Source organism: Coenobita brevimanus, chromosome 26 (genome assembly GCF_032717465.1).
Source record: "Coenobita brevimanus isolate Jiangsu-jjx chromosome 26, ASM3271746v2, whole genome shotgun sequence".
NCBI classification, from domain to species: domain Eukaryota; kingdom Metazoa; phylum Arthropoda; class Malacostraca; order Decapoda; family Coenobitidae; genus Coenobita; species Coenobita brevimanus.
This window is the reverse complement of record NC_136979.1, coordinates 44,311,942-44,334,439: the sequence shown is the minus strand read 5'-3', so window position 1 is coordinate 44,334,439 and position 22,498 is coordinate 44,311,942. Positions and strand designations below refer to the sequence as shown.

The window sequence follows — 22,498 nt, the reverse complement described above, 5'->3', positions numbered from 1 at the left end:
GGTTTTAAGGGTGTGCAGAGAAGGAATGCAGAGCCAGGAAAAGTGACACTCACACAGGTGAAGAACACTGTCAAGCGGCTGAAAATTGGGAAAGCAGCTGGGGTTCATGAGGTGTAAGTAGAGATGATTTAGTGGATAGAGCGGAATGAAGTGCTTGTTGGAGATATGTAAGAAGGCATGGATGAGTGAAACATGCCAGCAGAGTGGAAAAAGGCTGTGAATGCACTCCTGTACAAAAATAAAGGTGAGTGAAGTGAGTGCAAGAATTATCATGGCATAAGTTTATTCAGTGTGCTAGGGATGGTATATGGAAGAATTTTTATAGAGAAAGTAAGAGAGATATCTAAAGTCCTAATGAGTGATGAACAGAGTGGCGTTAGGAGTAACAGAGGATGTGTGAATCAAATATTTGCAGTAAGACAGATAGTGGAGAAGGCTTGTGAGTGTAAGGTGTTTCTGGCATTCATGGATCTGGAAAAAGCATATGACAAAGCAGGCAGAGAAGTACTGTGGAAGTTTTGTGCATGTATGGTGTAGCTGGTAAGCTGCTAGGTGCTTTCGAGAGTTCTTATGATGGTAGTGATGCACGTGTAAAAGTAAATGGGCATCAAAGTAAATGGTTCATGATTGGTGTGGGCGTGCGATAAGGTTGTGTCATGTCCCCACGGTTGTTCAATATATATATATGGGTGGAGTGATGAGAGAATTAAAAACACGAGTAATGGAGAGGGGGATGGAGTTGGTAATGAATGGAATATCCCAAATTTGTTGTATGCTGATGATGCATTACTACTTGCAAATACTGGACAAGAACTTGGTAGACTAGTGCAGAGTTTTGCTGATGTGTGTGAGTGTCGTACCTTGAGAGTAAATGTAGAAAAGAGTAAAGTGATGGTCGTTGAGAGAGACAGTGACTCCCAGTGTGATGTTAGAGTGACTGGAGAGAGATTGGAATTGGTGAGAGTTCGAATACCTGGGTACAGTGATAGAAAAGAGAAAATTTGCAAAAGAATTGGAATGTAGGGTGACACAAGGATGGAAAGTAGCTGGTGCTATGAAGTCCTTGATAAGAACCAGAGGCTTGAGTGTTGCAGCTGCACGAGGCTTACATGGAGTGTTAATGCCAACTCAAACATATAGGTGTGAGACTATGGTGCGGCATGAAAATGAAATGTCAAGACTGAGAGCAGTGGAGATGGGATTGCTGAGGAATATATGTGGGGTACAGAGTGTGGATAGGATACAAAATAATGTGATTCATGAAAAATGTGGAGTGAGGAAGTCAGTGGACACCAGAACTGAAAAGAGTGTACCGAGATGGAATGGTCATGTAGAGAATGGATAACAAGAGTGATGAAAAAGGTGTATCTGTGTGAATTCGAAGGAGGAAAGAGGCAAGGTAGGCCAAGGAGAAGATGGAGGGATATAATGGATGAGTGTGTGAGGAAAAGAGGTTTGGAAATCAGTGAAGCAAGGGGACTGACAAGAGATCGAGCTGGCTGGATGAATATTGTAAGAGGCACACGATCAGGTATTTGGCACCCTTTTTAACGTGACAGCATCCGGATTGACTCTATCGGTTATGTTTATGTGAAGCTACAGAACTTGGTGAATGTTTTTGGCATACCAGATAGAGCCAGGATTCCGGGGGCTTGAATGGTGAGCGAATGGAAGCGTGGCCCATTGGACTGGGCAAATATGGGCTGTCTGGACATTGCTACTCCTCACCCAGTCCTAGGAGGGGGGGAAAGGTCCAGATGATGATGATGATGTAAAATTATCATACAAAATGTGCAATAATGAAAAATGCTATTGTACATCGTACCGAAGGTGAATTTCTTGTATATATACAACATTTAAAGTACATATGGCAATAGACTGGGAGTGGCGGCTGGCGCTGGCAACTCACCCAGACGCTGACTGCCAGGCTAGGCCACGGACAGTGAAATCTCGAATTTCGATGGATATACATACTGAAAAATTGCACTGAAATTCAAATCATCAAAATTTAAATTGAACTTCTTATGGGAAAAACTAGTTTGGGTCCGGAGCCTCCGAACCTCACTATGTAGAATCATTATTTTTTGCCCATGCCCCATGTAACCTTTATGAACAATAATTGTGGTTAAGTAACTGTAGTTCTGCATTGTACTGCCATACTGTAGTGTAGAATACGGACTTTCGCCTTGCCAGCAAGGGTATACTTGGTGTATTTCTGCCCCTTCCTGTATTCCCTTTTCTCCCTTGGCTGCGAAAATTTAGAGGTGCCAGGCTGCTCTCGTCCATTACCACTGCTACCCAAAGAATGACTCTTGCTTGCCATCTTGAAACAGGTAAGCTGGAATGAAAATACAACAAAACTGCAGCAAAATGCACGCCCACACGTGGAAGGTAAAGGCTGAAACTGCGGCGCTTTGCTGTAGAGGGCAGGAAAGCTTCAAGATGGCAGCCAACAACAGAACACTGCCTTCTGCACGGTTTGTTTTGGTTGGAGTTGGGCCCCGAATGCATTGAAAAAAGCGATTTTGGCATTGAAAAGTGAGATTGGCGGACCACTTGAAAATGCATCAAAATTTTAATCGCTGAAATCTAAACCATCAAAATTCCACATTTCAGTGTAGACGTTTGCGGGCAGATTTGGATTTACGGAAGTGCTTCCGCAAGTGCAAAACCAAAAATTTGCATAGAATTTGTTGCAAACGCAAATCTGCAAACGAAATCACACCTCTGCAATTGTGGAATTTGCAGTTTGCAAAAGTGACTGGCCAAGTGCCCAGCTCTTATTTATAAAAAAAAAAAAAAAAAAAAAAAAAAAAAAAAAAAAAAAAAAAAACCCACACACACACACACACGCCAGGTATCCCCAAAGGGCTACGGCGTTGCCCCTGGGTAGAGGACTTTTGGACTGGAGCATGTAGCATTTTATGACCAGATGCCCTTCCTGATGTCTACCAATGATCCTTGGGTGGATTCGATCCTCCGACCCTTCAGTCAGAGCGGAGTGCTTGAACTCACTAAGCCCTGGCTGTCACTAGCTCTGATATAGATAGACATGTATGTACTTTATATACACGAGGTCTGATCAGAAAGTATCCGATCTTTGGCTCTTAAAAATATAGGTAGCTAACCCTTTGAACTAAGACACTAATCCTCCTCCAAGTAGGCCTCTTTTCACTTGACACACGTAGCCCAGCATTTTTTCCACTGCCTGAAATATTTTTCAACGTCGGTTTTGGGCATCTCCTGAAGTGCTTTGCCGCATTCGTCATGATCTCTCCTCTCAAATCAGGAACCCTTCAGCAGAGTTCCAAGCTTGGGGAATAACCAAAGGTTGCACAAATCCATGTCTGGTGAGTAGGGAGCCTGCCAGACCTGCAGGATGTTGTGCATGACCAAAAATTCCTGAATCAGCTGAGAAGAATGGGCAGGGGCGTTGCCATAATGAAGCTTCCAACTTGCTGTTTTCTAAAGGTCTGGTCTCTTCCGCCGAATTGCGCCACAAAGAAGAAAGGTAACACTGCGGACTCAAGGTGGTGACGTTTGTTGACAGCCTGAACTTCTGGTGCATATTCGTGATGCACAGCACCACGGTCGTCCAAAAAAAACTGTCAACACGCGAGTGCATTTCACCCTGACGTGGACCTGTCTTGCTCCCCCCCCCCCCAGGTGACCCTGCATGCTTCCACTAGGATGACCACGCTTTGGTTTCTTGGTCATAACTGTACACTCAAGTCTCATCTCGGCGATAACAGTCTTCAGAAAGTCTGGATAGCAATTTGCACACTCCAACATGTCTTGAGCAACCTTCATCTGAGAGAAGAGATCATGACAAATGCGACGAAGCACCTGCAGGAGACAGCTAAAACCAACTTTGAAATATGTTTCAAGCAGTGGAAAGAAAGCTGGGCTCTATGTGTCAAGTCAGAAGGAGCCTACTTTGAAGGGAATTAGTGTCCTAGCTCAACAGATTAGCTATTTATTATTTTTAAAGCCTATGGTCAGATACTTTCTGCACAGACCTCATGTATATAAACACACACACACACACACATATAAATGCAACTAACAATCTTTTTCACTGGGTATTGCTGGTAGTTTTACTTCATGCTTTCCTCCATCAACAAGATCTCTACTCACTGACTGAAATGAACTGGGCTTAACATGAAACAAATATAACAATCCATCCCACATCAGCGACAACCAATTTCCAAGTAGTAAATGGAATGAATATATTCAAAAAGCTCGAAGAAGAAGACAAAAATTCGGTCACTGCTGGAATAGATCATACATCTATTCATCACCACCTAAGCCTTTCTCCCTACCTAAGAACAGGGTGAAATAAACTTACAAAACAAGGAAATAGAAAGCACTAAAGTGGAAGAACTATCAAGAGCATGTCCAGTCAAATGGGTCAGACAGCAATTCTGGCTCCACTTCACAGGAATTCTAGAGACTTCAACTATGTATGGTTCACTCTGATAAGTAAGTGCAGTGTAGAAAGTGCAGGCCTAATTAAAGACACGAATTATGATGAATTGTATCAATTCAAACTTCTAAGATTCTAGTGGCTTCACTAACACCCGTGGAAAATTAATATAAGGTGCAGTGCTAGAAACCTCTAAAATTAACTCATTTAATCTGGTGATTACCGTACTGTAATTGCCCCTCCCCCCCCATTCTTGCTACCATCAGATGTTTTTATTAAACTAAGAACATCTCACATACTGAAGAGGTTCATACCATCATCATCATCATCATCTGGACCTCCTTTCCCACGCTAGGGCTGGGTGAGGAGTCGCAACGTCAGGACAGCCCAAATTTGCCCAATCCAGTGGGCCACTCTTCTATTCACTCACCATTCAAGCCCCTGGAATCCTGGCTCTATCTGATAAGCCAAAAAAATTCACCGTGTTTTGTAGCTTCACGTAAATGTATCTGATAGAGTCAAACCGGATGCTCCCACGTTAAAAAAGGGTGTCAAATACCTGATCATGCACTTCTCACAACATTCATCCAGCCAACTCAAGCTCTTCTAAGTCCCCTAGCTTAACCAACCTCCATACCTCTCTTCCTCACACTCATCCACTAAATCCTTCCACCTTCTCCTTGGCTTACCTAGCCTCCTCCCTCCTTCAAATTCACTCATGTACCTTTTTCACCACTTTCTTTTAATCCATTCTCTCCACATGACCATACCATCTCAGTACACTCTCTTCAATTCTAGAGTCAACTAACTTCCTCACTCCACATCTTTCATGAATCATTATTTCACATCCTATTCACTTTCTGTACTCCACATACATTCCTCAGCAGTCCCATCCCCACTGCTCTTACTCTCTTCATTTTCATGCCACACCATAGTCTCACATCCATATGCTGAAGTTGGCATTAACACTCCTTCATGTAAGCCTCATGCAGCTGCAACACTCAAGCTTGTTTCTTATCAGGGCCTTCATAGCACCAGCTATCTTCCTTCCTTGTGTCACTCTACTTTCCAATTCTTTTGCACATTTTCCTCTTTTCTATCACTGTACCCAGGTTAGAACTCACACACTAATTCCATACTCTCTCCTTTCACTGTAACATCACACTGGGATTCACCTTTTCTTTCAATAATCACCACTTTACTCTTTTCTACATTTACTCTCAAGGTATGATGCTCACAGACATCAGCAAAACTCTGCACTGGTCTACCAAGTACTTGTCCAGTATTTGCAACTAGTACTGCATTATCAGCATATAACAAACTCAAGACATTCCATACATCAACATTCATTACCAATGCCATCCCTCTCTCCATTACTCATGTTCTTATTTCTCTCATCACCCTATCCATATACTGTATCTACTGAACAACCATGGGGTCATCACACAAAATTGTCGCACACCCACAACGATCGTGAACCATTCACTTAGATGCCCATTCACCCTTACACATGCTTCACTACCATCATAATAACTCTTGATGGCACCCAGCAGCATACCATTTACACAGTACATGCACAAAACTTTCCACAATCCTTCTCCGTCTACTTTCTCGTATGCATTTTCCACACCCATGAATGCCGGAAACACCTCATAAACCTTCTCACAAGCCTTCTCCACTGTCTGTCTTACCACAAATATCTGATCCACACATCCTCTGGCACACCTAAAGCTACCCTGAACAGGTTAATGAAAACTTTAATTACTCCAGCTCAATGTCTCCACTGTGCTGAACAAAACTGTCTGGCAGTAGCAAAAATGGACCATATGTCACAGGAAGGAAGTGGTTAATGCCCTAAGGGGAGTATCTGGGCGAAATATAGAAAAATCATCGGAGACTAATGAAAAATTAACCATAAATACTACCTTTCAAGAGATGTATTTTGGATATGTTTTCAATTTTCTGGAATATTTTCTTAGGAAAAATGAGATGTGGTGATTTTTTTGGTGATTTTTGTTTGTTCATTTATGCAAATTTTCAATATCTATCTAGTCCTACAATTTTCCATCAATTTGACTGAAATTATTAGCATATATAGTCCCTACATATAGAATCACAAAAATGATCCAGAGTTTTCAATAAATGGTTCAGTGTCAAGAAAAAAAAAAAAATTATAAAAAAGCAATTTGAATATTTCCCATATCCCCAAAACATGTCATGTAGACAGAATAATGTTTATGGAGCCGAGAAAAAACCTAGGTTTGATAACAGGGAGGCTGAAAGCTGTTGTATGTGAAAAATTGCAATTTTTCAAAATGCACATCTAAAATTTCATGAACTGTGGTGCTGCTGTTACGACCTTTTTGTGGTACTGGTATGTATATCCACATATACCTAAACAGACTCTGGTACTTGGTCCCCTGTGGATATACACATACCTTGAAGACAATAGAGAAACAGGTATTTCTTCCAAAGAATAAAATTTTACTAAAATTTTAACACCAAGACGCAAAAGTAAAGATAACTCGTATCCACAGATGAGGTCCAGGATTGTCACTTGACATAAAAACCTTGTTCTTTTACCCCTCTACATCATAATAATCATAAAAAACAATAAAAAACTTTTTTTGGGGGAAGGGGGAGGGGGAACTACTAGCATCCATAGTGCGCTTGGCTGGTGTTCTTGCGATGGGGTCCTTGGTTAATCATACAAAAATACCCATAACTCTCCCACAAATCAATGAATTATCACAGTACTTGGCACAACAGCTCAGAAAGCTGGCCTCAATGCACAAAATTTGTTCCGATTTTACGTATTTCAGCCACATACTCCCCTTAACCCCTCCACAGCCGCCGATGTCGAATGATATTTTACTGTAGTGTGGCCGGCTGCATCGATGCACCGCAACCCATAACAAACTGCAAAGAATTTTGTTAAGCGAATGAATGTCTTGGACATGCTTATGATAATGTTCAACCATTCCCTCCCATGCACTCCATCTGCTAGTTCAGCAAGTGACACTGAGATAAGTGGACACACTGTTTTCATTCCTAGCTAGGCCACCACCCCATCGTACCGCCGCCATTTGCCTGCACGTAAGGGCCTGACAAGCCCTGAAATCAGGTCTGGAGTGTTCCTCACGCATGGTGATAATGACGCTGACAAGATCAGTTCCAATGAGATGCATGGTGGTAGTGTCGATGTAAGTGATGACAAGAGTGACAAGTGGTAGGAAACACCACCAGATGAGGATGAGGATGACTATTCTGCCAAAAGCGGCAACGATGCTCCACCTCCTGCTTGTAAGAGGATAGTTGTGCCACCTCCTAAGAAAAAGGTGGCAAAAGAATTAATTCCCGACATGAAAGATGAGGAAATGAGCACATTGACACAATATGTGCCGCTAGTGCAGGTGCACCGAACGTGATCCCTCACCTGCGCTCCAACCTCATCACCACTTCCCTCTACCTCAGGTGCTGTCTCATCATCCTGCAATATTGCACCACTTGATCCAGCACCTGGCACCATGTAGGCCCCTCGGCCTTCACAGCCGGTGAGGAAATCTACTGCAAAATGTGCAAAAAGCAAATGGCAATCCAGGCAGCGGTGCAACTGTCACCTTCATGATCAGCCTACACATGGACACTAATCACTGACTTCAGACCAAGGACCTTTACATTTGACAAGAGTGACTGGTGTTCGTCACACGACAGGACTGACAGCCACCATTATTATTTTTTTTTTTTTTTGATGAACTGATAAGGACAGCTGCAACAGAGATGAGCCGTTTTTTTTTTTTTTTTTTTTTTTTGGACAGAGAACAGCTGATGAAGGACAAGAAGGGACCTACAGGACATTGCACTGGACTGATGTGACTGTGCCTTCCTTGTACATGTTCTTGGCAATGACGATGCTGATGCCCTTGGTGAAGAAACAAGCACTTGTTTATTACTGGACGACAGATGTTTTGACACATACTGATGCATTCCGCAAGCACACGGCTTGGAAAATGTACCCGAAATCTCAAGGTTCCTTCATTTCTCAGACAACACTACCTCGGACCCATGAGACAGTTTGCACAAGATCAGGCCAGTTTTGAAGAACCTCAAAGGAAAAATGAAACGCTACTTTGAGGCTTTTCAAAAGCTTGTGATCAGCGAGTCGCTTATGTTGTTCTGTGGCCATATCTCTTTCAGACATTACAACCCATCTAAATGTCACTGTGTGACTGTTATACGGGTGTTGTCTTGAGTATGATAATATACACTAGGGCAACAACTAATATCCCTCATAACGATAGTCTTGGAATTTCTGGTGCAGTAGTGAAACAAATGATGGATGATTATGTGGGTCCAGGACACACACCCTACACTGATAATTGGTACACCTCTCCAGAATTATCAATGCACTTACTTGCCAGGAATACTGGCTTGTGTCGCACAGTGCAGCAAAACATGTGGCATGCCACGTTTCAGTCAAAAGCAAGACGTGCACTGCCAAGATGTAAAGAAGCACTGATGATCTTGCCCTGTGATGGCAAGACAAGTGTCATGTGCACATGCTATCAACTATGCACACAGGAGCTCTCACTGCCAAAAGAAAAATAGATCGTGTGACAGGCAAACGCATTCAAAAGTCAAATGCAATCACAGACTTCAATCATACCATGCACTTGGTTAGTAAAAGTGACATGAAGATTGGTAGTTTGGAGTGCATTCGTCGCAGTCTCAAGTGGTACAAGAAACTTTTTCCACTTGGTACATGTGTGTTTTAAATGGACCCCACTACTACTGCCAGACTGGTAGTGTGGAGTGCATTCATCACAGTCTCAAGTGGTACAAGAAACTTTTTCCACTTGGTACATGTGTGTTTTATATGGACCCCACTACTACTGCCAGAAAAGCAGACAGATGATCACTATGAGGAAATTCATGCACAACTGTGCGTTCGAAATCTTGCAGGAGCACGGTACATTGTCGTCAGTGTCATGGGGGAATACAAGTGCAGTTCGAGACCAAACTGATAGACTTGCTGCAAAGGACTGGGTTGCATTGCACTTCCTGGAGAAGATGTCATCATCTAGTGAAGGACAGGGGCCTACAAGAGTGGGCAGGAGTGCACAAGTCCGATGCCATTTATGTGCAACCACCGACAGGCAACAACGAGAGAAAAAACTCACCACTTGGCAGTGTCATGGATGCCAGGTGCCTTTCTGCCCTCCCTGCTCCCCTGAGTTCCATTTCTTAGTAAAGTATTGAGTATGGAAGAGAAAACTTACAAACAGTAAGAAAACAGTGTCTAAGCAACAATGTACATAACTAGATTATGGTGGTTATTATATAACTAAGGAAGTGCAGTAGCGTAAGTATGGAAAATTCAGTAAGTCAAGAAAAGTAAGCGAGTGTGTTTCCAAGTCAGTGACTACTTACCAAAGTTTACTTTTGACCTGGGATGGGAGGGCAGGGAGATAAACATCCCTGTCAGCCGTCTCCAACTCAACAACTCAACTGATAGTAACCTAAGAGGTGGGTTATTTTTTATTTCCTTCCATCTTTTTCCTATTGCCATTACTTCCTCCCTTGTACTATGTTCCTCTTGTATTTACTGGAGAAATAGTCATTGTGTATATTGTTGCAGCATCAATCATTACAACCGCAGCATATCCTACTGCTTCTGCCACCACTGACCTGGTTAATCTCTGGGATTATAGTTTCCTGACTGCGAGAGTTTTGCCTAAACACACACAGCTGCACCCAGTATCTCGAAACAGACAAAAAATATCATCTTTCTCCTCCTTGCGAGACACACACACAACATCCAAGAGTATGATTATAAATACTGTAAATACAGAAATAAACTCTCCTCCATCCTTCTAACCTCTTCTGTCTTTCTTTCCTTCATTCTTTCCTCTTCCTTCTGCCTGTCGGTGACTCTACACTGAGTGACAAGCCAAATGGTTTCCTGTACACCAGAAACCATTTATTACACTGGGTGGTAACCATATAATGAAATTATGGCACCTGGTGGTTTAATGGGTAATTACCCCGCCCTATCCCGGCAGATTATTAACCAATGACCTCTTCCTATCCCGGCATTTGGGGGGGGGGGCCTAAAACCTCCGCTTTTTATTAGAAACAACAGAAATTCATAGAGAAACCACTCACCCGAGGTTTAAAATGCCGTTACAGGTAACAATACGCTCACCTGGCTGTGTTTTCTTTGAGGTCTGGCTCCAGAGAAAACATGTTCTATGGGAAGGGTAACGATTCCAAACCAATCATAAAAGGTTTTTATTTATTTGGTATGAATTTATATGGAGTACGAGTATATTGGTTTTCATACAGTAATATAGGCGATATGAGCATTGTTTCACTCACCAAACACATCAACATACTGTACTTTTTTTGGCGACATTACCTGATCATCATTTCTGACTGTTTCTTCCTCCAAAGCTATGTAAACTTTGTTCTCCACATTGTCATCGATTGGGGAATCACTCTGGCCTTGAATTTTGTACCGAGGTGCAACATGTATTTACTGGCCGAGTCAATGGTAACAGGCGAGTTGCCAAGACTATGGCATGGGGGGGGGGGTCATGAGGGGTAAGGCATTGTCCCTGCCTGCCACTGGGTAGAGAAAGGTGTCCCGTGTATACGTACCAAAAATCACATGCGAAAGTTGAAAAATGTGCAAATGATGGACCTTGCAATTGCGGCGCGTTTATATACGTCAACAGGAGTCAAAGTGACAAAACTTTCAGACGTATATATACGTCAACGGGAGTTGGTGGGTTAAGGCGCTCCAATCAGATTGAGCCAGTGAAGGTTTATATCCAAGGGGTGGTTGGGGTTTACTGCTCATGTAATACCACTCAGGGATGAGTGAGGCTGGTCACTCTCATCTTAAACCGCCCCGTCCCGTCGACGTATGGGTACGTTGCAACGATTTGCATTTGCCAGTCCTGGCGACGTACCGGTACGTCGTGCAATTGCAAAGTGCATAATTTCGACAATTTTCAAATTTCGCGCTTGAGTTGCAGTACATATCCTCGCATGACCTTCCCCTACCTGCCACCAGGCGGGGACACTCGGCGACCCCGCGCGACCCGCGCTAACCCGACACTCGTCCACTCACCTGGTAGCAACGGTCCTGCTCAGACATGGCTAAGAGAGGTCTCTCAGAGGGCGAAATTCAAGCCGCCCTGGACGCCTTTACAGGCAACAGTGATTCCCCACTGGATGAAGAGGTTGTGGATAAAGATTTTGTGCAGCCAGAGGAGGAAGAAACCACCAGCAGAGACGAAGAAGTCCCATCTCCCAGGAAGCGGCAGTACGTGACTTACCGTGCTGCTAGAGAGGGGCAGCTGGCTAAGAAACCATGTGGAACATCCTATGCCTATCCCCAACGTGATTTGGAACCAGATTTCGATGACGAGGACGAGGATGGAGTCGTGGGACGTGATGCCACGTGGTATGGACGTGAGGTAATCACTCATCGTGGGCCAGAGCACACACCACGTCGGACGAGCAGGTATGGGCCTAGTATTTTGTTTGGGGAGTTAGGAAGTGCCGTGGAGGGAGTGGGGAGTGAAAGGGAAAGTACAGGGAGGATTAGGGAAAGTGAGAGTGACGTGAGTGAGTCATTGCTCTCCCTAGGTAGTGTGAGGCGGCATAGTGTATCACGTGGGCGAGTGCGGGTGGGTTCATTATCACGTGGGGTTGTGATGGAGGGGGAAGGTGGGGAGGAACCACTCCCAAGCACGTCTTATGCTCCCCAATATCCCCTAACACGTGGTCGAGCTAGGGTGTGTGAGAAAGCACGTGGTGCTGTCATGGAGGGGGAAGGTGGGGAGGAACCACTCCCCAGCACGTCTTCTGCTCCCCAATATTCCACTACTTCATCCCCACAGCCCCCTAATGTTCCTCAAGGCCATAAGGGTAAGGGAAATGGAAAGGGTAAAGGCAGAGGGAAGAGGAGTGCCAGTGGGGAAGCCCTCCACACTCTTTCTACCCCACCAGCATCTCCTCCTCACCCAGACGAAGGCGGTGATGGGGATGATGGGGACGAGGGATTTGTGGGATGGAATTGGGAGGATGGGAGTGATTTTTCTCCCCTCATTCACCCCTTCACTGAGCAGGGGCGCTCTGGCTGCATTGCTCCCGGAATTCACCGTAATTCCACCAGGTTGGATTTTTTCCACCTGTTTTTTAGTGAGGCATTTGTGGAGCAGATTGTATACCAAACCAACCTTTTTGCAAGAACCCAGCGCCTTGAGAGTGAAAGACTGGGAACAAGGAGTAGGCATTCTATCATATATGATTACCCTGTCTCCCTTTCAGAAATGTTCCTATTTTTTGCCCTGGTCCTTTTGATGGGTATTATACGAAAGAACAGAATTCCTGCTTACTGGACAAGGGACCCTATTATGTTTACCCCAATATTTGGGCAAGTGATGAGCCATAATCGGTTTCAACAAATTCTAAGTCGCCTCCTTTTCTATGATGCTCATGATCCTGCAAATGCGAACGACACTGATAAAATGAGGCGAATTAGGTTGGTCTTTGATCACCTGAGGCAAACCTTTCGTTCCTCATTCTATCCCTATAGAGACCTCATCATAGACGAGAGTCTCGTGTTGTGGAAAGGCAATATTTCATTTAGGCAGTATATACCAAGCAAAAGGCACCGTTTTGGGTTCAAGATCTTTGTTATGTGCGACTGTAGAACTGGATACGTGCAAAACATAGTCTTGTACACCGGTGCACACAGACAGACAAAATAGAAGATTGAAGTATTGGACTGTCGGGAGCAGTGGTAAAGACGATGATAGAAGACTACCTTCATCGTGGTCACGTCCTCTACCTGGACAACTGGTACACTAGCCCTCTTCTCGCTCGTTATCTTCACACACATGAAACGGGAGTCTGTGGAACCATGAAGGTGAACTGGCGTCACATGGCCAAGGTAGGGCAGAAACTTGCAAGGAATGAGGTTGTCTTCTTCAAAGCCAACAACATCCTTGCAACTGTGTGGAACCACAACAGAGAAGTAAGCCTCTTGTCAACGGTTCACCGCCCCTTGATGCAACGTACTGATTCCGTTGATTACCGTAGCGAGAACAGGCGTCACATTTGGAAACCTGAGTGTGTCATGGACTATAACATAAACATGCGCCTCGTGGACCAGTCAGACTCCATGATATCGACGGTAGAGTGTGCCAGGACCACGATGAAGTGGTATAAGAAACTGTTCTTTCACTTGCTAGACATCACTGCTCTGAATTGCCACCACCTTCATGCCATGACAACAGGAGTTCAGGAAACCTTTGAAGGGTTTGTGAGGGAGCTCACAAGAGAGATGTTTGCATGTTATGCTGTAGAAAGGCCACAACATCGCACCCGCACTGCCCCTATTGCCCAAACTCCCCTGAGAATATCCGGCCGCCATTTCCCCACTCCTATCCCTCCCCAGCCAAACAGACCTAGGCCCAAACGCAGGTGTCACGTGTGTAGCAATTCCCGGGTGAGACTCACGACACAGAGGAAGGACACCCGCTATGAGTGCGTGGAGTGTGACGTGGGTCTCTGTATTCACCCATGTTTCAGCGAATATCACACGTTGATGCAATTCTGATATGGTGTGAATGCGACAGGACGCTGAAACTATGAAGTAAATGCGACAGACAGACGCTCAGTGAAATTATCAGTTATGTTGATCTCCAAATATTAGTATAAAGTGCATACGGGTATAACATAAGTGCAAAAATTGTATGTGTATAAATATGCTTTAAGTGGAAAGATAAATAGCGAGGGTTTTATGATGTGATATTCTGTCGCTCAGTGCAATAAATACGGCCCATAATTATATTCATTTTTTCATTCATTCATTGCCAGACGCCATGTATCCCAAACGGGGTGGCCAAGGGCTTCGAGTTAATCGTTTTACAGGGAGGGTCACTTATCCTCCACCAACCCCACTTGACACGTAGGGAGAACGTTATATAATTATTATTATTGGAAATGCTTACGGGTATAATATAAGTTTAAATTATTGTAAGTGCTGAAATATATTCTAAGTCAAATATTCATAGCGTGTGTATAGAGATGCGATATCCTGACGCTCAGTTGAATGAATAAGGCCCGTAATATTGAAGATAGAAGTCAACAAGTGGGAAAGTGCGTAATATATGTGAAGAATTAGTATATAAGTGTTTGAGTATTATGTTGGTCGAAACATTCATTGCGAGGGTATTTTCATGCGATATTCTGACGCTCACGAATAAATAATGCCAGTAAGTATGTACAGTGCAGTATAGGGGTGTAAACGTGTGTAATGTAAGTGGGAAAGTATAATTGGAGTGAATAAATAGAGTAGAAGATGAAACACAAGTGTTTGAGATCGTGGTTGCTACGTGAATATGTGCTAGCGTATCGCTAAATGCCCTCGTAATGAATGTAAATACAGTAATTGAAAACATTTACGGTGGTGGGGGAAAGGTTTTATGTAAAGGGAAAAATAATAGGAAAGTGATAAAACAATTGGGTATGTTGAAATACAAGTCATAGCAAGTGCGCTTACTAAGCTGATGTGCGCTAAACTTATGTTGCATGTCATCATAATGAATGAAAACATCTGAAAACACTTACAAACAGTTGAAATTGGTAAAATGTCATTGAAATAGAAGTATACAAGTAGAAAAAATGATATGTTGACTGAAGAAACTTAGCATATAGCATGTTACGACTCGGACCTAACTCGCTATGCTCGCTCAATGGTACAATGCTTATTTTTCATATATATGTGTCTGAAATCCATTACATTGTTACTGTTATTGTTTATTAGTTCAAATTCAATAAATATGGAGGTGTTGTGTGTTGTTTCTCCCAATATTCCATACCATAGAAAACGTGAACGCCTGACACGTCCATAAAAGAATACGATACCTGGCGCTGGGGACCTCACCTGTTCTGACCACTTATAGACCACAGTAAGCCCTTTCTTGGTGATTTTCCTTTGTTTCTCAACCTAAGCGGAAGTTTGAGCCAAAAAAAAAAAATTTCCAAAAAGGCTCGGGACTGGGGGATGTCGGAGGTGCGGAAAACCTCATGACGTGACGGGCTAAATGTAAGGACCAACTTACCTAGCCCAGGGCTCCTATGCTCCACATGGGGCAACGTAGGATTGGATGATGGATGGAATAAAGAAAACATCAAAACTTGTGAAAAAATTCGTATTTTAGGTATTTTGACCAACAGGTTCACTTACTTTGTACTGATCTGGATTATTTTACACATTCTTTGCCCTTCACTGGCATTTCAGCGAAGTTTTCCGTGTTCACATAATGCTTGGATGGGTGGAAAAGCCTCCCTTCCCTTACTGCCAATCTCCTTGTGCGAAGCACAGGTTTTACCTTTTTATTGCCAAGGGTCAGGCTGTACACTTACAGGAGGACCTTTATCTGGTTAAGTCTAAAAGAACAATCTCTCACCACTCATACTACAAAAATAATTTGATCCTATAACAAACACAATAAGCACTGAAAAATGATAAATTAATAATTAGTTTCTTAAATGAAACCTCTCATATTATGTACTGATATACTTTAACCCAAGACGTCCCATTGACATATGGGTACGTTGCAACATTTTGCATTTGCCAGTCCCGTTGACGTACTGGTACGTTTTGCAATTGCAAGGTCCCTAATTTGCACAATTTTCAATTTTTGCGCGTGATTTTTCGTACGTATACACGGGACACCTTCCTCTATTCCTCTACAAGATGCCAAGCAGGGACAATGCCTTACACTGCATAACCTCCCCCCTCCCCACCCACACCATTGTCTCGGCAATTCACCTGTTACCAGTGACCTGGCCAATAAAGACATTCAGGGCCAGAGGGATTCCCCAATCGATGACAATGTGGAGGACAAAGTTTACATAGCATCAGAGGAAGAAACAGTCAGAAATGATGATCAGGTAATGTGGCAAAAGAAGGTCAGGAATGGTGATGAGTTAGTGAGTGAAACAATGCTTATAATGCCTATATTACTGCTTGAAAACCAATATACTCTCGTACTACATATAAATTCATACCAAATAAATAAATAAATACCGTTTAGGAGTGGTGTGGAATAGTTATCCTCCCACAGAACTCGTTTCTTTGCAGCCAGCCTGATAGAAAACCCCGTAAGGTAAGGAGATACTCCTACCTGTATCAAGTATTTTAAACCTCAGGTGAGCGATTTCTCTATGAATTTGCGATGTTTCTCACCAAAAGTGAAGGTTTTTGGGGGGGGGGGGGGGGAGTCGGGACTGGGGGGTGTTGGAGGTGTGAAAGTGGTCAGGACGTGACGGGTTAAAATACACATATCTAGTCATTTCAAACCATTTCAACACCACTGATGGGGAGGGGGGCAAGGTCTCACCGGAATTACTGCAGTAACTTTGCTAAATTTTTTATGCTTCGTTGCAAAGCACAGGATGGGGGGGGGGTACTTATTTATTTATTTTATTTATCTATTTATTATTATTTTTCTTTTTTTGAAACTTTAAAAAATCAGTGCTGGCATGGGGTCCAAACAGATTCCAGCAGGTCAGCCATGGAGGGGTTAAGTTCTTTTTCCATCTAACTGAGCGGCAGACAAATGGTTACTATTTTGCAGCATTAGGTGCATGTGCTTACGTGGAAATCTGTTGCTATCACTCAAATTCTTCATCTATAATGATACTCCTCTCCATAATGGTCTGACTCTTGGGGAATTTCTACAGGTGCTTGCTGATGGAAGAGGATGTGAACAAACAAGGTACGAGGCTATGGCACACCTGTCTGACTTGGCTCATATCTCTGATAGGGGTAAAAATACCATCTGATTTTGAACCATCTCCAGCTCAATCCAGCATCATCTTCAAACATACTTGAGATTTCATTCTCTCGGGATTTATCTTGGAAAGAACATATTACCTCTTTTGTAAAATCTGCTTCTAAGAGACTGGGAGTGCCAATCCTAATCTATGCCTTCTTTACCTGTGCACAGCTGATGACTTTTATAAAACAGGTTCTGTTCATCCACACAGAGCACAACTCTCATGTGTGGGGAGGTTCCCCACAAACAGCCCTTCTCAACAAGGTGGAGTCAAAGGCTTTTTGTCTCATTAACTCTCCTCCTCTTACTGGCTCCGTTCAAACTCTGTCTCTTTGCTGCACTGTTGCATCTTTGTCTCTTTCCAATCGCTACTTCAACGGTCACTGCTCCTCTGGACCGTCTGCTTACATCCCTCCACCACTACAGAGGGCATGTAGCATCTGTCCAGCAACAAACTCTCATCCCTTTTCTGTCCAACTTTCTAACGAAAGAGTTAACCATTACTCTCACTCCTTCAGTTATGCAACAAGTCAACTCTTGAACTATTTCCCTTTGTGTTTCCTATTGCCCATAATTTCCAGTCTTTCAAAATGCAGTGTGTCCAGGCACCTTAAAATGAACGGATCTTGAACTTGGCTCTCTGTTATCTTGTTTCTTTTTTTTTTTTTTTTGTTGGAGGGAACAATTTGTAGGCTCCAGGCCATTGATTCCTTCTTCCTTGCATTAAAAAGAACATCAATAAACAGGAGAAAAACAGGTAGCTTCCTGGAGCATGGGAGAAAGGGATGCCTGATGGTAAGAGGTGATGTGTATGAAGACAAGGATCATGCTGAATCCACTGGTGCTATGAATACAGCATCACACACCACCAACAGATCCAGCATAACCAAAGCTTCATCTACCATCTTGCAACTCACCTGGTTCACATCCAGATGAGCCTAGGGTAATATCACCAACCAAATTTTTCCCCTCCCCCAACTAAAGATGAGGGTATGGAAATATAAACTGCTAAGGAATAAGTGTTAGAAAGTATCCTGTTCCCATGAGAATACAGACACTCATAAACTCATCTAGCATACCCAGAGCTTCCTCTATTTTCATCTTGAATTTCCTCCTACATAATGAAGAGCAGAAAACAAATACAATACAGAATTGTCTTCCTTTGTGCTGTAGAAATTATGTTTCCAATAAATTCTGGGTAGAGGGGCTGCCACATCCTTTCCCACAAATGTCTGACTACAGTCAGCTTTAGCACTCATTTTCGAGGAGGATGTAGCTTAAGGTGGGGTTGGGTGAAGTAAGATTTGGTTAGGGTAAGGTTATACACAAATGGTGAAAACTTACTACACAATCCTTCACTGCCTTTGTCTTCACAATTATGAAATGGGGTCTCCTCATATGAAAGTCAACAGGATCAATGATGCATGGTAGCAATGAATATGAGTAGCTTCCAGCACAATGCCTGGAGGTAACTAACACTGTGATATGGATTATTCTAGCATACCACAGTGATAGTTCCTGCAGCCACAGCACTAACACAAAAACCTGTCCTTATTTTCTACAGCTTCTCTTGGACTCACTGTTCAATTCAGACTATCACTAATCTTCTGGGCACTGTAATTTAGCTGACACAGTCACTATCTACTTGGTATTTTCTTGTTGTTGTGGCCCCAAATCAATCTGGATGTGAACCAAGAGGATTGCAAGCTGAAATTTCCTTCCTCCTGCAGTCCATCATCATTGTTTAAGGGGCTAAGAAAGAAGATGAGGGACATTTGCAGAACTAGGCAGTAGGCAGCTATCTTACATCAATGCCACCATGTGAAGGCATCCCTCTCCATGACCTGGGAAGTTCTGACAAGAAAACAAATTGGATCCTGAATGTTTCAAGTACTTATAATTTGGGAATTCCAGAAATATCTTCCTTACAATAAAACCAAAATCAGGTTAAAGTTAAAGTACAGTGACATGACAAAGCTGATACATATTAGAATCATCATGATTCAACCCTCTTCAAGGATTTGGAGGAAAAAAGCATGGAAAATAAAATGCCCCCCCACCCCCCCCCTCCCATCCAACCACTCACCCTCACACAATAACATCATTCAACCTCCCAGAATCCTAGCTAAGTCTTGGATATAAACACAGGCCCTGCCACCCACCTTCAGTCTGATCCTCCAATTGTAGCTGCAGTTTACCCCCCACAGGTCCCAAGTCCTCAGAGCCCATGATGAGAGCTTTGCGTAAACCTTCATCATCCAGGTCTAGATTTGACGAGCTCCCTAAGGCATCCTCCATACCATCTGACTCACTTGGATCAGGTACTTCTGTTTTAATACTGGACACCCCCGGTGATGCGGGCTCCTAGGGATCAGGGAGACAGGCTGCTTGTTAACAGGTATATCTGGCTCACCATACCATCACCACTACCACGAAAGATTAGGTACAGGAAAAATAAATACCTAAAATAAACTACAACAGACCCTCACTATGACAGACACCAGTATTGTGAAAATGGGGGGGGGGAGAGAGAGAGAGAGAGAGAGAGAGAGAGAGAGAGAGAGAGAGAGAGAGAGAGAGAGAGAGAGATGATAAATGACCACGGGTTTTAATAGACGTGGCTTTCCCACTAACTAACAGCTGTAGGAAATGATGTATGGATGCAGTGTTATTCTGCCAAAAAAAAATTACCTCACAGACAAACAGCCACCTATTAAGGGATCATGGCGTTGTAGGCATAATGTCATAACACAATACACTATGTAACAATGGTATGTAACTATATAGTTGTAGGTAACAATAAGTAAAACAGGTAGTTATGTCTGAGTTCTCCAGGAAAAGACAACTACACATGCCACTGCCTAGACTAATCAAGAATGCCAAACACCCCTGATCATGTGCCGGAAACATGACCGACCCCCCCCACACACACACACTTTAGCCGGAAGCCAGAGGGGGATACAAGTCCCGTATCACATGCATGAAAGTTAGAGAACAAGAGAGAGTTCATCAAAGAGCGGGAGAGATTCCCAGAGAGCGACAGGGAGTAGGAGAGTGAGAGTAAAGTAGGAGGACAGCAGCTAGCACAAACTGCTACAGGTCATGCTAAGCTTTTAGCTTTTATTCAAGTAACTCTCACAATTCGGGTGGGGTTGGTGGAGGATTGGTGCCCCTCCCTGTAAAACAGTTAACTCTGAGCCCTTGACCACCCCGTTTGGGATACGTGACGTCTGGCAATGGATGGATGGGAACTCTCACAATAAACTCCATCGACCCAAATTTGCCTACTTCATCATCCCACTTAAAATACGAAGAGGATAACGGAACCGAGAAGTCCTACCCTGATATCATTTACAACGCCTCACCATTACTCTCTCTCCTGGTGCCACTCCCATCGACAATACAACCAGATAACAGTCTCTATATACCGTAATTACTCTCCTTGGCTATGTCTACTTTTTTTTTTTTTTTTTTTTTTTTTTTTTTTTTTTTTTTATATGCGAGGAAGAAGGAACCAAAGGCCATGAGCCTGCAGTAACAGTTCCCTCCAAGAGAAAAACAAAATACAATAGAGAGCCAAATTCAAGATCCAATCATTTTGAGATGCCTGGACACACTGCGTTTGAAAGACTGGAGATCATAGGCAGCAGGAAATACAGACAGAGGGAGACAGTTCCAGAGCTGACCTGTTGCATAAATGAAAGACTGGGAGTAACAGTTAACTCTTGCATTAAAGAGTTGGACAGAAAAGGGATGAGAGTTTGCTGCCAGACGGGTGCTACGCACCCGTCGTAGAGGTGGAGGAATGCAAGCAGACAGTTCAGAGGAGCAGTGACCATTAAAATAGCGATAGAAAACAGATAAAGATGCAACAGTGCGGCGAAGAGACAGAGGTTGAAGGGAGTCAGTAAGAGGAGGAGAGTTAATGAGACGAAAAGCCTTTGACTCAACCCTATTGAGAAGAGCTGTATGTGGGGAACCTCCCCACACATGAGAGTTGTACTCCACACAGGGGCGGATAAAACCCCTGTATAGTCAACAATTGTGCAGGGGTAAAGAAAGAGCGGAGTCGGCTTAGTGCACCCAATCTCTTGGAAGCAGATTTTACAAGAGATGTAATATGATCTTTCCAAGATAAGTCCCGAGTAAATGAAACCCCAAGCATGTTCAAGGATGATGCAGGATTAAGCTGAATATTATTAAACATTAGTGGGTATACCTGACTAGCGGTAACAACAAACCAACTACAATCAAACCAAGCCTAACGAGTTTATACGATAAACTACGCACACTGACAATCATTGTACATATTACATTCAAAATAATCTACGACTACAATCAAGCCATGTCTAACGAGTTAATACGCAGCAGACTACTCTCCTGAACTGTTACAACGGTAAAACAACAGCAGTAAATGAACCAACTACAGTACGCTCAATTTGGTGACGACACTCAATCGCAAATAACAGAAACAAACCAAAAAACATACAAGAAAAGCAGAGAAAGTGAGCTGGCGGAGCATCAACTTCACCCCTAATCACTCCTAACCACCTCATCCACAACTCCATGATTTACGAGAAACAATAGCAACGATAAATAATGTCTATCAACAACTCTACAACCCGATAAATAATGTCTATCAACAACTCTACAACCCTATAACTTAATCTCCACAAGTAAGGAAAATCAAACATACAAGAAGAAGAAAAAGAAGCAAACAAAGAGAGTGAGTGAAGTGGCACATGAGTAATGCACAGCACAGCTGACCTACTCCACGACCCCCATCACTTTTCCCACCACCATCACCACCACCAGGGAGTCGCTAGTGAATGTCTTGACCCCAGATGTGATGACCAAATGATGCTGACATGTTGAGCTGGATCAACAATCTTCAACAACAACACCTCCCTCACCACACCTCACACCACAACTGTACCTCCTCTGCTGTTCCAGTGAGTTGACTTATTCTAACCAAGGTTGTATTAGTTAGTCCATGGATTGAGAGCCACAGCTCAGGCTGTGCTGGCTGTGCATCACTGCTAAGTACTCCACCCCTATGCAAACTTACGCCTGGCACTACGCAATGATGGAGAGGGAGATTTTTTTTCTTTTCACCAGATGATGCCCTGGATGTTTATCTTCAAGTTTACATATATATATAAAAAGTTCAATTTTTCACTACTCCCCTTCGTAAACTTACACATGGCCC

General features: G+C 43.2%; 1 protein-coding gene across 1 annotated transcript in view; it reads right to left on the bottom strand.

The window, feature by feature from the left end:
- Positions 1 to 22,498, bottom strand: part of LOC145394206 (transcription factor E2F3-like) — a 114,457-nt gene that overhangs the window by 13,204 nt on the left and 78,755 nt on the right. Inside the window, exon 8 of the mRNA XM_080268195.1 lies at positions 19,452 to 19,653. Coding sequence (XP_080124321.1) covers positions 19,452 to 19,653 — 202 coding nt within the window. The remainder of the gene's footprint in view (positions 1 to 19,451; positions 19,654 to 22,498) is intronic.